We start from the raw sequence: 15,356 nt of genomic DNA, 5'->3' as shown, positions 1-15,356 counted from the left end.
TTACCATCTCTGAGTAAGGGCGGATGTTGAAGGGGAAGACGGTGGCTGCTAAGGCACACAGGAAATCGGGGCTCATCCACATGGAGGCGAGGTCTGGAACGTTGTGGTACAGGTATCTGAAAAACTGCATCAGTGTCACCGGGTACTCGCGGAGCCACGACCCTTCTTCTTCTGACTGCCAGGGCTAACGCGGGGCGAGAGAGAACAGCTGTGTTAGAGGCGCTGCTAACGGTGCTTCGCTGGGCTTGGCGCAGACATCTGCAAGCCAGCTCTTGGGGAGAGGAGGGAGAAACATCAGGAGTTAAGGTCATCCTCAGCTACACGGAAAGTTTAAGGGTAGCCTGGGGTACAGGAGACCTTGTCTCAAATTAAAGAGGGGGGGGGGATTTACTATTTATTCTTCTTCTAATACTGCACATATCAATGATCCAAAACCTTATGAATCATACATGAGCAAAGATGTATGTGCAAACATGTAACAATCCAGTAGTCAGAGGACAACCACACCCTTAGAAACTGTCTGCCAGCCCTCCCCACAGCTCGGCTAAGAACAGTAGTTGTTGGCATCAACGTGACTACGGCTGCATGACAGTAGATCTCTGCCTTTACTGTTCCTGGGCATCCCGCCAGAAAACCAGAAGTAGGATAAAGATGCAGAAGTCATTTCTCCCTGTACACCTTACTACATCACAGTACAACACCTGTAAGCACTAGACGACAAACGTGGTATTCCGTAAAGACGGTATGCAAATCTAAATATTTGAAAAACGCTATTTCCTGAGACCTGTCTTGAGCGTGGCTTCTCGACATAGAATTTTACATTTATTTATGGACCAGCAGGAAAGTAAAATTCAAAGGCAATGAGGCATTTAATGCAATGCTGTTTTGTTCTTAGATGAGAGCCATCAGATACAAGTAATGCAAGGAATCTAGGTTAGCATTTTCTCTTAACATACAATTCTAAGCTGTGTAACAAGCTAGACCACCATTCACAGTGTGTGGGAGACAGACAGGAGTAGACTCCTGTCACTACTCCTCTAACCGCTGTTCTCTAAGGAACTAGAACAGAAATAATGTCCAAATGGAAGTAATTTCAGAATCTCAATGTGTAATCATATCGTATATACTAGATACTATGATTATATGCATATCTATTACTATATATCTTATGGTGGTAATATTAGTTGATACTTATGATACTTTTAATATATTTTGTGTATATAATACCTCAGAAATCCTCACAACCTATGAGATAAATGCTGTTATCACAAGAAGTTTAAACTTAAGATGTAGGCAGAAACTAGCACATTTGGAGTACCAGGCATGGGACCCTTGTTTCCAGAGTTTGTGGTTTCTGGTCTCTCTTAAGTGCTGGGGCTTAAACTCCACCTCCCACTTGGCAGGCAGAGAGTCAGCTAGTGAGCCACACCTCTGACCTGTAATCTGCGGTCTTAACTACCCTATCTGTCCTTACATTAGAGGTAAGAAAACGGCGGAGAATAGAGCCACGGGAAACAGACAGCTGTGGTAAATGGCAGCGAGCTTTCTCTGTGCAGCAGCCAGCACTGTATGCGGGTTGTGGGCTGCTAGCCCTCTGGCCATCTGGAACTCACTGAATTCAGCATGCTGCGCAGCATCCCCAGCAGTAAGAAAGCAGATTCTGTGCACACGTTGTGGATGGAAGAGACCACTGTTCCGCTGGAGGCGGGGACTCCAAAGATAAAGGTCCAGATGGAATCCAAGTCAAACTGCAGATCAAGTGAGCAACAAGACTCTGGTCATTTTATTCCCTAGAGGAGATGCCTAGATATTCTAACATTCTAAAATCTCTTTGAAACTACTTTTGCTTTAACTGAGTAATGACCAACCAATAGATCATTTAGTAACCCTCCATTCTACACATCAAAGCTTGGGGAATACCGTATGGACCATCACCTGGTCCATCTCAGCAAGTACCTACACATTCAACATTATTCCTTTTTTTCTAGACAAAATATGGCCCCAGTCCCCACATAGCAAAAAAGATGAAATCATCAATGTGATCATCTTAAGCAACATGTTTACAGAAGCACAATGAACTCAGTCCCCAAACTCAGCCATGACACAAATGTATGCTACCTATGAGTAAGATCTGACAAAATGAGTGGATGATGAGATTTACCGAGAACAGCTTTACATAACACCACGACCATGGTGCCATGCGATTCAAAAAGACCTGGGAAACCAAATTCTACTAAGCATAAATCTAAGAGTAGCGCTTAGGAGATTTCATGGAAAAGGCTTAGTTAAATATTAAAACTGCTCTGAATATCATTTGGTGTTGGATGGAAGCAAAGTTGAATTTAAAGTCTTTATGGGGCCACAGATATCAGCTACATATAGACAATTTTAATAACTTTAATGACAAGTCAAATCAATCATTACTGAAAATCATCCTGAAAATGTAGATGTTATATACCATTAAGAAATTAACAATGTTTTTCAAACCAATACTTGTACCTACTCATTTTAGTGTGTGTGTGTGTGCGCGCGTGTGCAAAATAAGCAGATGTGTGTGGAGACCTGATGGAGGAGGAGGGTCATCTGTCTATGTGTTACTTTCATTGGTTAATAGAGAAACTGCCTTGGCCCTTTGATAGGACACAAAATTAGGTAGGCGGAGTAAACAGAACAGAATGCTGGGAAGAAGGGAAGTAAGTCAGTCGCCATGATTCTCCGATCTGAGACGGATGTAGGCTAGAATCTTTCCCAGTAAGCCACCACCTCGTGGTGCTACACAGATTATTAGAAATGGGGTAAGCAAGATGTGAGAGTTAGCCAAGAAGAGGCTAGAACTAATGGGCCAAGCAGTGTTTAAATGAATACAATTTGTGTGTTGTTATTTCAGGTTTAAAGCTAGCCGTGCAGAAGCTGGGCAGGACAAAAAGCAGGCCTGCCTGCAGCTCCTTCTACAGAGACCCAAGGTTGATGTCTGGTATCTCTCCTTGATCACTCTCTAGCCTTCATTTTTATACTTTGAGACAAAGTCTCCTCATTGAACCCTAGGTTTACCAATTTGGGTACAGAGGGTCAATGAGCGCCAAGGGCCACCATCCCCACTTAAGGGCTGGGGTCATGGGCTGTGTAGCCTTGGTGGCTTTTTACTTGGGCTCTGGGGATCACAGGCTCAAGCTATCTCCCCACACCCTCCCTTTATTTATTATTATCTGGTATGGAATCAAATTTCTAGGTAAAGTTAGATTAATTACTCCAAACAATCCTTTAGATTATCGTTAATGTCACCCAAAGTCCTCATGCATAGACAATCATACAGAACAACCAGAGAGAAAAGATGTAACCGTGACAGAGGACGTCTTTCTAGGAAAATTAACTAGCAAATTTTCAGGGTTTTTAAATCCCCAAATTCAACTTTAAATGTCAGAAGGAAAAGAATGTCAGGATTTACAGTGACACCTTACTAGGTAATTCCTACCTGGCAGCCCTGCTTACATCGGCTGCTGGTGACAGGCACACTGACCTGCAGGTTCTCAGGCAGCTCACTCACAGGCTGCTGCAGAAACAAGGCCATAAGGAGGAAATAGAGGGCAGGGACATTCGTGTGCTTAGGCAGGAAAGACTGCAGAACCAGGAAGCCGGGAAAATGGCAGGCCTCCCGGTTAATCTCCCTGACCGAGGATCTCCCACCGGCACTCCTGCCCACATTGAACCCTAGGAGGAAGGGAGGGAAGAAGAGTTAGGAAGGGTCCCAGTGCCCCACTGACTAAGAGAGCACAACTCTGGCTGTGGCACACTTGTCCTGTGCTCACACAGGCAAAGCCAGCCAGGGGCCAGGGACCGGCGGCTGACCCCATCTTTAGTCCAGGTTCACGACACCACCAGGACACAGGTTCTCACAGAGAGCTGGGACAGGTCCACAGATGCTTCTCACAGTGGACAAGCACATTCAAGACAAGAGACTGCCAAAGAGCTCTGATGTCCCCGCTCATGTTTCCAAAAGAATTAAGTGAAACTGAGCAATCTGTCCTCAAGACACAAAGTCATCATACACATCTTAACCTTAAGTTATATATGGAATCTGGCTTAGGCGTAAATGAAGACAAATGACTTCCTCACACAACATATTTGCACTGTGTCAGAAGACTGCAGGCGTGGAGAAGGCAGATCCATGCCCACTGTGGCTGTGGTCTCCCCAAGCTGAGTGGGTCACCCACCATTCTCTGAAACTTTTCCAGGAGACAGCTGGGAGAGAGCCGTGGATGTAGCTAAGAACATGCATGCATCTATGAATTCTGTCTCTACAGGAGTCCTCGATTACACCGAAGTTTCAGGGTACGACCCAAACATGGTCCTTCTGACACCCCATGCCCAGCAGAGCTCAGTGCAGTGAGTGTCAGCCCCAATTTCAACAGAAATCTCTTGTGCACAGAAGCAGTAGTGACTGACTTTCACTCTGAAGCTATTACAATTTCAAATGGTGATTCATATTTTCAAGTTATGTTATTTAACACAATAAGAACAATTTATGTCTAGGTTGCTTTTAAGTATATGTATCTTCACCTGTTTCTCAGTGTGGCTAAATTAATTGTTTAAAATAAACTCTAATGAAGAAAAATTTCTCACTCCCTTGTATACATCATCTCATCTCTAAATCACAATGATCACCATGTGACTTAGGCCCTGCCACACATATCTTAGACAATGGGGCGTCTATCCTGATGTGTCTCTGCTGTGTGACTGATGTCAGCCCTGGGCTTTGCTTCTCGACTGTGAGTTATGGATGCTCTACTTACGCATCATCCAGTTACTGTGCAAACCAAACAAGCTATTGCATGGTGAGCACGGTGACTGATGCAGGACATGCAGCACAGACACTAACGTTCCCATTAGTCAATTCTGCTGTAACAGTTAAGGTCAAAGAAGATTGTATGGAACAATAAAAGCAAAGCCAGTTCTCTGAATTTTCACATATTAAAATTCTATCTCTGGCTGTAGTTTGAATCTGGAAGACTATAAGGTTTCTTTTCATTGTTATTAGAATTCACAGTCCTAGTGGCGGTGCTATTAAGTGGAGTGCGCACGCTTACATGGCACTCAGACAGGGACCGGCAGCATACTTTGAAGCACGGAACTGGAGTCTCTCACCTAGCACAGTCCCTATCTTATTTGTCAGCACAGAATCCGTCTGCTCCAGCCATCCTCCGCCACTGAGTCCTTCCTTAAACTTGATGAGGATCGACTGGTTACTCAGAAGGGCCACAAGAATCCGCATGGCAGCTGTTACTGTGGTGGGATGCAAGTGTTCTTCCATGAACATCAGGATCCAGTCAAAACCCAGGGTCTTCACCAGCTCTTCACAAGCCCTGTTCCAAGACACACGGGTTCAAAGAGAGGAAATTAACTTCCAAACTAAACTCAGATTTCAAATAGAAAATTTGGCTGAGCTTCACTTTTGAGATACTATCGATTTCAGGGTTAAAGTATATCCCTTGAAACCTATTGAAGTTTCTTCCTGTTTGACAGGAAGTGATGAGTAACTGATGTTGGATGTCCTTCTGTATATGTGTTTCTTTTATTGGTTAATGAATAAAGCTGTTTCAGCCAATGGCTTAGCAGATAAAACCAGGTAGGAAATCTGGAGAGAGAGAGAGAGAGAGAGAGAGAGAGAGAGAGAGAGAGAGAGAGAGAGAGAGAGAGAGAGAGAGAGAGAGAGGAGTCAAAGAAATGCCATGTAGCCACAGAAGGAGAAAGATGCCAGAACATTACAGGTAACCACATACAGCCTTGTGGTGATGTATAGATTAACAGAAATGGGCTAATTTAAGATCTAAGAGCTAGCTAGGAATATGTCTGAGCCATTGGCCAAACAGTGTTGTAATTAATATAGTTCTGTGAGATTATTCCGGTCTGGGTGGCCAGGAAGCGAAAGCGCAATCTCCGTTTACAAGCAACAACATACAGGAATTTCGGTTCTTTTACTGCTTTTTATTCCTTGTCGTCTTCTTTCTTTCCCTTGAGAAAGGTTATCACTGCGTGGTCCTAGCTGTCCTAGGACTCACAGTGTCACCAGGATGGCCTAAACACACAAAGATTTGCCTGCCTCTGCTTCCCAAGTAGTGTGATTGAAGGTGTGCACCCCCATGCCAGGCTAGGAGTAGTAGGTTTCACTTACTGCAAATTAATGCTTGTCTTTTCTTTCGATGTATGAACTAGTTTTAGCAAGATATCTAGAAGTCTGTTCCTCAGAAGTATAAGATTAGCAGACACAAGACCCCCAAACTCCTCTTCTGGTCCTAAGAAGGAGATAAACACATTTACATACCCCAGGGATAGAGGATAAAATGCCCAATCCACTTCTTTGAAATAATAGAAAAAAAACCTTGTAGGAAACATGTTCTTCACAAGTGATTTCCGCCATAGCAAAAAGAAAATGAACCAGATAATTTCTCTTTAGAACCATGACCAGTGTTCATTTATACCTCCAACATTGTCAAAGGTAGTGACTTCAGACTTTACTTCTCTTGTGTTTTAACTAATACTCCCCTATCTTCCTTAGTAGGAGGAAGCCATCAATTAAAACCATAGGAATCAAAACAGTTATTCCCACAGAACTTCAGTGTCCCTGACAGGTCCTCTACTTCCTCTTTTTTAAAGATGAGGTAAATGCAGTCATGTGACCTAAAGCTCCTGGAACAGGCAACGCCCACATTAAAGCTTCGATATACTTGATGAACTCCCTCATTATGAAGACTTGGAATGCTGCAGATCAGGACCCCAGAGGCCTTAGGCCACCCTAAGCTTGCTCTTCTCTCCTGTGTCTGACCTAACGCCTGTGTGATCCAGTAAACCCTTCTGAGATGAATTAACTCAGTGGACTGCTGCCTTTCACCAGCTACAGTTATGAGAACATCAAGATGACATCTGATTTGATCCAAGATGCTCCCTTGCTCTGCTGGATCCTGCTACCCAGTGTTTGCACCGGTGTATGTGAAAAACTACTTACTTTTGTTCTGTAACTATAAAACTTCACGAAGCTGTTCTACATTAAAACATGCTACCTGAGCCAACCTGAACCCAGGCCATGATCACTCGTTATTGGCTCAAGAATAAACTTTCTCTTAATTTCTCTGAGATGAGAGCCATGTTTTCTGTTGAGACTAGATGTTAAAGTTTGAAAATAGGAATCATTAGTTTATTCAGCAAATATAATACATAAAGCAAAGTGAGAATTTGTATAGCTCAGAACAGAGACAAAGTCTATACAAAGCCCAAAAAGCTATACCAAAGCTGAGCAAGACAGGTTCAGAGGCCCTCAGAGGGGTGGGCCAGAAATCTAGGGCTTGGGCACCATTAGTCACTGCTACACTTCCATTTCTGCTAGCACTGAGGTCCAGCCAGAACTGTATTGTGATTTAGCTTCTATTTGTTTTGATCATGGACTACTCTAGAACTTTAGACTGTCTTTTAAAATATGGATTTGGCTGGTAGAGGTGGGCAGATCTCTGTGAGTTCAAGGCCAGTCTCATCTTCATCGTGAGTTCCAGGCCAGTCAGGTCTACATAGTGAAATAAAAGGTGAATTTAGCTGCGTACAGCGAGGCATGACTCTAATCCCAGCGATCGGCAGGCAGAGGCACCTTGGTTTATGTACCAGGTTAGGTCACTCGAAGATACAAAGTAAGAGACCCTGACTCCCACTCCTCCCTCCATATACACAAAAAGAATTTATTACTTTAATTATTATGATGCTTCAAGTTCAAGTGGGAAACAAACCACGCCTAAGGGCAGGCCCGAGCCCCACCGTAGATGGATGGCCAGCACAAAACAAACTGAATGTAATGGCATTTTCGAAGATTTCTGTCTCACAATGCTTTGTCTGGGAATTTGTTGTTGTTTTCTTCTTACAGGGCTTTTGCTTATATAGTGTGGTTTCTGGTTTTGTTTATGGGTTTTCTGTGCATGTGAATGTGTGTCTCAGTATCTGTATGTTTCTTATGCTTTCCCTTTGGCCCTTTTTTATTCTGTTTGTTTTTCCTTTTTGTACATTCTGATTTGATTTTATTTTATCTTCTTCTTCTTATTTTATTTTTAGAGGTCTGTATTCTAATGAGACAGAAAGACAGGGTGTGGATTTGGATGTGTGTGGGAGTATAGAGGATTGAGTTGTGAGGGAGTGTAGAGGATTGGGTGTGTGGGAGTATAGAGGATTGGGTGTGTGTGTGTAGAGGATTGGGTGTGTGGGAGACTGTAGAGGAGTGGGAGTGTGGAAAATTGGGTATGTGTGCGGGAGTGTAGAGGATTTTGTGTGTGTGTGTGCATGTGTGTGTGTATGCAGAGGATTGTGTGTGTGTGTGTGTGTGTGTGTGTGTGTGTGTAGAGATCTGGGAAGAGTTGGGGTTAGGAAAACAATAAGCAGAATATACTGTATAAAAAATCTATTCAATAAAACCCAAAAACCTTATGTTGGTTTGGGCTACTTTGATTCAAATATAGTCACGATCTTAGATCTTTCAATTATGTTGCGTTAGTGGCAGAGTCTTTTCCCTAAACCAGAGGTGGCAGAAACCACAGCACAGGGTTGTTGTGTAGTTAGATAGAACACACAATAAGTATTCAACCAATACTGTCTATCCATTTCATTGTAATTCTGCTATTTTTTTCCAAGAATTAAGCAGGAGCTGCACGCTCTAGTCCCAAGTCTGTCATTAGTAGACCGGTTTTGGCAGTTCAGTCTCTTAATCTTTGTCCTCTGCAAGTTGAGGTTACACTACTTTTGCTATACTTCTTCTGTGTATGCCTGTAAGATATAAGATTCCATGGGATAGATTTTCTGATTATATAATAGGGCAATAACATCAATAATGATGAACAAGGAATGTTCTCTCTCAGTATCAGCAGGTAAAAAGATTTCTCTCAATGACTACTGAAGACTACAGTACAAAAAACTACAGAGAAATAATACTAGTAATATGGACTTAATTTTAGAAATGAAGTAATTTCAATTATACCAGAAGAGGACTGCCATGCCTCTAAAATCAGGAAAGATTTTATATGTTGTGACCTCACTACATTTCTGCAGATTACATAGATTTAACATACGATAGACATACCAGTAAACGACAAAATAATGTAACATAAAGAGGAATGTCACATAATATTTTCACATACAATTCAGTCTCATTTGTATCATAAGAGGGCAGAGTAATTAGCTGTCCATTTTCTTTGGTTAACTCACCCACATCAGGTTTCTCTTCATTATTAATTTCCATAACCACGAATTTCTCACAAACTGCAAAGGTTGGCAAAGTAGAGGAAATGAACTGGCCAAACCTTTAAATAAAGCAGAAAGCAAAAAGGTCTCACGTTTCTTTTCCCTAGATCACAAGATACAAAGAAATGAGAAAACAAACACATACATTTCCGCTTCGACTTCTATGGCTCTTTAGGTGACGGTATTCAGTTTGCTTTCTCTTAGACCACACCTAATGCCATCAACACAAAGATGTCTCTAAGTCTAAGAGGAATCTAGGTTTTCAGAAGTCTGAGCTCATTAACCCACTAAGCCACGTGACTTACACAAGCTGAAGAGCATGACTGGTCAGGTAGAATGCTCTGGCTGATCGTATGAGTCCACTGAGCCAGGGATACAGAACTTCGGTTTAGAATGTAGGCTAGGTTATACATATATGATGTGTGTGCGTGTATACAAGTATATTTATGTGCACACACACACACAGAGGCACTGACTGACTTTGAACAATGTGACCAGAGACAAGCAGTTAGAGTTCTCTGGGCCCTTGTTCATTTACAAAGGAAGTGGAAAAGTTAAAAAATTAAAAAATTAAAAATTTATAATGTTGATGAGGTTTGGTGATAATTTCATCTAACTGATCATATGGCAGAATAAATTCTAAATAAATAATGGTAATTTAATTAAGATAATTGAAATTCTCCAAAACAGTGTCAAAGCCTCAGCTTTGAATATCAAAATTAAAACCATCAAACAACTTTCTGCAGACTCCATAAATAAAAGGCTCTGAATTTCACTCATGTTAAAAAAAAGCTATTACCTATGGCACACGCTGGCAAGTGTGTGTGTGTGTGTGTGTAGGGGTGAGTGCCTGTGCATGTGTGCAGGACAGAGAATGAATGGGCTTTCCTAGCTTGTCATTCTCTACTTTGTTCTTTTGAGACAGGGTCTCTTCCCGAGCCTGGTGCTCCTATGTGACAGCTGGGTGAGCAGCCAGCCCCAGTGACCCTTCTGTCTCTGTTTCCATCTGTATGGAGTTACAGGCAGACCTGGCTTGTGATGTAGGTGCTACTCAGCTCATCACAGCTGCATAGCAAGTGATCTTACACCCTGAGCCATCTCTTCAGTTACTCTAAACAAATTAATACTCAAATCATATAAAATATTGATTTCTCCAACAATAAAGTTTCATCTGTTTCTGAGTGACAGTGGGCAAGGTAAGGTGCAAAGCAGAAGTCCATATGCATGTGTGTGACACACACCCCTGAGAATGCACAGGCCTTGAGGATGGGGCTGACAATTCCTATACTGAAAACTTTCACATCTAGGTCAGCCGATGTCTTGGGCTGATTTCCACACCCCTTCCCACACCTTACCTGCACGATACTGACATTACAATTGTTACCTGAGCACAGGGACCCTGGAGACCAATTCCATCCAACTCAACTCATCTCTACCTCACTGGCGATTTCAGTCTCCAGGGAGACAAACCCACCTGAGCAGGTCATTGCTGCTGGGGAAGCCCTGCAGCAGGAAGCTCAGGACATTACTAATAGCAGCAATGGTCGGCTGGGACAAGGACATGTCTCGGAGAGTCAGGAGCAGCTTGGGGATTAGCTGAAATTCCCTCATTAACTTGGCATTCTTGGAAGCCTCACTGTAAGAGAAAGACAGTTAATGCATCGTAAGACCATCTCTTTCATAAGTGAACAGTCAACTACACGAGCATTAACTAATACCTGGACTCTGTCAGTAGTTCAATGAAGTGTTCAAATAAAGAAAGATGAAGTTCATATGGTGCATGGAGCCAGACCTACAACAAAGCATGAACAACAGAATATTTAAGCCTGAAAATGCCCTATGGTCAGCAGAACAAAATCAAGCACAGCAATGGAACATACATTAGTCATATAATTAACTATATACAGCAGAAAATGGGGGAGAAAAATCAATCACTATAAACAGACCCAAGAAGACAGAAATGCAATTAGCATGTTTTTAAATCTATTATATATATTCTATATGTCATAAAGATAAATATGATCGATGACATTTTTAAAGTGTAGAAAAGTGAAAATGGCCAACTAGAAGTGCATTCACGCAAAAAGCATCTTTAAATAAAAAGAGAAAAGAAAAGGCCTTCTTCTGATGGGAGAATTCATTGCCAGCAGACCTCGGTTATAATTCAGGTACACAATGGAATACAGATTTACAAATAAGGACTGTGTTGTCAGGCTAAAAAGAAGGCTCAGTCATTAAGAGCCCTCGCTGCTCTTGAGAGGATACAGCTTCAGTTCCCAGCACCCAGACTGGATGGTGCACAATTCCTGTAACTGCAGCTCCAGGGGACCTGGAACCCTATTCTGGTCTCCTTGGGTACTGTACATGAGCACAGATACACTTACATAAAAAATAAAAATAAAATCTTTAAAGAGCTGTAAATATGATACATCTGGGCAATGAAAAGATTTTTTAAAATGCATTTAATAATTAACTGATCATTTAAGGTGAAAATAATATGAACTATTTTGGATATTATAACTTAGAAAAAATGTGCAAATACAACAAAAGGACAGGAAAGAAGAAATAGACATAGTACAATATTCTTCAAAGAGAAACCACATTACTTCAGATTATAAAATAATATCAAAGAAAATGTATGCTGTTATGATTATTTTATTTGTGAAATGGCTGTTTATAAAAAGGGGAGGAATTATTTATAGACTATTGTGGCTTAGTAATAAAAGATGCTCTAGGAGTCATGGACTAGAAAGGTACTGTGAAACAGAGCCAGAATTTGGTATTCAACTAAATTTATGTTTGCATATTAAATGGTAATCATAAACTTGAAACCGGAGGAATCATAAACTTGAAAACTGTTTTAGGGAAAACATTCTTTCACTATGGAGCTGCTAATCACCCAGATTCTACTTCTCGTGGAAAATTTCCTTTCACAAGAGCGTGATGGGAACTTTTGGTTATGCCTGTTGCAGTAGAAGTGGGCAGTTGCAGGGTATGTGTTAAGCACTCAATTTCTGTAACATTTGTAGAACAGGATATATTTGGAGAAAAGGAAATATAATTACTTGATTTCTTATGTTTTACTAATATATGACATAATCATAAAATTACATGATTTCAGACACATATCTCTGAGATAAAACTGCTTAGCTCTCTCATGGAGAAGAAAAAAGAAAAGGTTGAACAGATCCATCAACTTTGTATTATCAGTTAGTGTGTATACTTACTTCAAAGTCACAAAGCAGGTCCTGGAAAGCGGTGGAATTGGGAATAATGGATGTCTCATGGCCACTGTCAACGGTCCCCACCAGGGAAAATGTGAGATGCAGGATGTGGCTGTTGAGAAGGGAGCGTTTCTTTTTAAGCAGCATTGCCAACAACTGGAAGAAGAAACACAACAGGCCTATTGCAGATAATCACGTGGATCTAGTCAATGGGTTAACTCTTTGTTGGCTTCATGCCCTAACGCTATTAGGGCAGGTGAGGTCCCGCTGGGTGAAAGGGGACACTGGGGATGTGCTCGGAGAAACAGTCCTCAGTCCCTTCCTGTCTCCTGCTACATGAGATCAACAATTCTCCTCAGGCACATGCTCCCCACTCCGATGTCCTGTTTTACAACAGGACAACCAGCAGTCACAGAGCTAGCAGATGGTGGACCAAGCCTCCAACAGCACAAGCCGGAAGACAGCCTTCCTGCCTTTATGCTGGTTTACAGGTGTCCAACGTGAGAACAACAAAAACTCGACAGCAGAGACTCTCAGTTTCCCTCAAATATTTAAATTGTTTCCCTTGCGTCCTTTTTCTGCCCCACAGCCTACACAGCAGAGAACGAGGCCAATCTTATAATGCCCTCTGCACCATCGGGAACAGCCATATGTGCTGGCTGGACAGTGCCTCTCCATACTTAGTGAGTGTGAGTATGAAGGGGTGCGAAATAGAAGGGAGCCACAAAGAAAATGGGGAAAGCTTTGAGGGGTCACCAACCCCCAGTCTCTCCAAGTAGCAGCTAACTTGATCCATTTCACTTCATTCCCTCTGGGTAGGGAAAGAACACCCAAAACAGCGATCTGAACATGGCTGGCTTTCTCTATCCATGGCGTTTGAACACACAGATTAGGTCAAACTGAGGTCAGAAACATCCTACTTAAAAGCTTTGTACAGACATTTCCTCTAATTATCCCCTAACCACCACACTATATAGTAACTGTAGGGAGACAATTCACATAGTAGTATGAGCGATAAATATCTCAGAGTTCAGCACATGGAGTAGTCACACCCAGGTCACATGCAAAAGCAGCATGGAAGGATGAGATGTGTATGAGACTTGCGCAGAGACCTGGAACCATTCTGCAGGACAGAGAGGGTCCAGCACCTCATACCTATCAAGGCTGCTGAAACAATGCAGTCTGCAGGACACGCGAGACAGAGAAGGATGCAGACCTGAGAAACCAAAGTTAAACAAAGCCACACATCTCCTCATTCGATGCGTTACTGAAAATATAATTCTTGCAGTTTAGAAAACAGGACTAATGAGAATGAGGTGATTTGGGGTAAAGCGGAGTGACAGCAAAGCCTCACGGTTACCAACCTGATAGCCCTTGATCCTCTCCATCTCCTTACTGGCTAGCGGGTTACTCTTGACCACACAGACCAAGGCCTTGACTGCTGCATACAACCCTTCCACATCAGAGGCCATGGCCACCAGGCCCAGGATGGCAGCAGCTCCTCCAATGTACTGCAGCGTAGTGGCAACAGGCTTAGGGACAAACGTTCTTACTCCTGATTGAAAAGAGAGTGAATGATAATTAAAAAGATTTCCCATGCAAACAAGAAGTCACACTGGCGAGTTTGCTTACAGTCACATATTTCATAAACACACACACACACACACACACACACACACACACACACACAAAAACTGCAAAGGAAGAATTTGGGAGAAGGCAGTGTTAGTTTCCGTACTCCCAGAGAGGCGAGAGACGAGAATACAGAATGGGTTTAGAGCAGCTTCACTTATCCAATGCACGTGCTGGGCAAGAGACAGGCTAGAAACACAGAGGTCAGGAATGCGATTTGGGGTGAGAAAGAGCTTCCTAGTTTCTGCTGGGGATACATGTGGGGAAATGAGTAGAGAGCAGGGATGATGCTCCGGTGAACGCTACCTGCCTACTCTTTAGGACTGAGTTACTAAGATGCCGAATCAGAGGCTGGAGAGATGGCTCAGTGGTTAGAGTCCAGCGTGTCGTTCTAGAGAGCCTGAGTTTAACTCTTAGCACTCATGCTAGGTGGCTCACAACCTCCTGTAACACCAGCTTCAGGATCCATGTGTTTGGCCTCTGAGGGTGCCTACCTATACGTACACCTCAGCTCCTGCATATACACATACTTAAAATTTAAAAAAATCTTTAAAAATAAAAGTAGCTGTGACGTGTAGCCCCTGTTACTAAGAAGGATGGATAGAGATCACTTGAGCCCAGAGTTTTGAGATCAGTCGCAATATAAAATGTATGAGGGACCATTATTTTATACTTAGCTAAAATTGCATTTGTACATATAAGTGTATGTGCATGTACACACACATTTCAAATGAAATTACATCATACAGGCTTATAATACTCCTCCCACAAACTATCTAACAAACCTTCAATTAGTACCAGGCATGGGAAATCTTTCAAGTGGTTAGTCAGGGGAGTCTGTCCAAGAGAGTCCCAACACAATAGAGCCTATTGCCAAAGCCCCTGGGTGTCTCCCTGTTGCCATAGCTCCTGGATGCCTCCTGTTGCCACAGCTCCTGGATGCCTCCCAAATGCCAAAGACATTACACATACTTTGAGGCTTTGAGCGGGAACTGACCTCAAACCTCCTCCTTAGGGACTATTTTTCATAGTACTAGAAGGTGCAGTGCCAGGAAAGGATCCAGAGTCCTAGCCAGGTGCGGCACCTATGTCCGTCACAATGACCAGGGGGCAAGCTATCCCTGTAAGTGCCGCCCAGCCATGACACACGCTGGTAAGGTCATGGACCTGAGGATCTTCTAGGGCGACCTTCGTAACCTACTATAATCCTGGCTACAGTTTACACACTTACCT

The 15,356-nt window shown here is 42.6% G+C and overlaps 1 protein-coding gene across 8 annotated transcripts in view; it reads right to left on the bottom strand.

Moving 5' to 3' along the window:
• Positions 1-15,356, bottom strand: part of Wdfy3 (WD repeat and FYVE domain containing 3) — a 231,511-nt gene that overhangs the window by 64,654 nt on the left and 151,501 nt on the right. For 7 of the 8 annotated variants that reach the window (XM_038344793.1, XM_038344848.1, XM_038344802.1 and 4 more), the window contains 10 exons: positions 13,856-14,046; positions 12,495-12,647; positions 10,986-11,059; positions 10,742-10,903; positions 9,232-9,326; positions 6,170-6,290; positions 5,143-5,360; positions 3,473-3,708; positions 1,614-1,748; positions 5-184 (listed from right to left, as the gene is read on the bottom strand). In XM_038344793.1, the coding sequence (XP_038200721.1) occupies positions 5-184; positions 1,614-1,748; positions 3,473-3,708; positions 5,143-5,360; positions 6,170-6,290; positions 9,232-9,326; positions 10,742-10,903; positions 10,986-11,059; positions 12,495-12,647; positions 13,856-14,046 (1,565 nt within the window). The remainder of the gene's footprint in view (positions 1-4; positions 185-1,613; positions 1,749-3,472; positions 3,709-5,142; positions 5,361-6,169; positions 6,291-9,231; positions 9,327-10,741; positions 10,904-10,985; positions 11,060-12,494; positions 12,648-13,855; positions 14,047-15,356) is intronic. The other variant, XM_038344820.1, reaches the window with a different exon arrangement.

This window comes from Arvicola amphibius, chromosome 1 (assembly GCF_903992535.2).
Source record: "Arvicola amphibius chromosome 1, mArvAmp1.2, whole genome shotgun sequence".
Classification (NCBI taxonomy): Eukaryota; Metazoa; Chordata; class Mammalia; order Rodentia; family Cricetidae; genus Arvicola; species Arvicola amphibius.
Note: the sequence above shows the minus strand (reverse complement) of the source record. Positions and strands in the feature narration are given on the sequence as shown.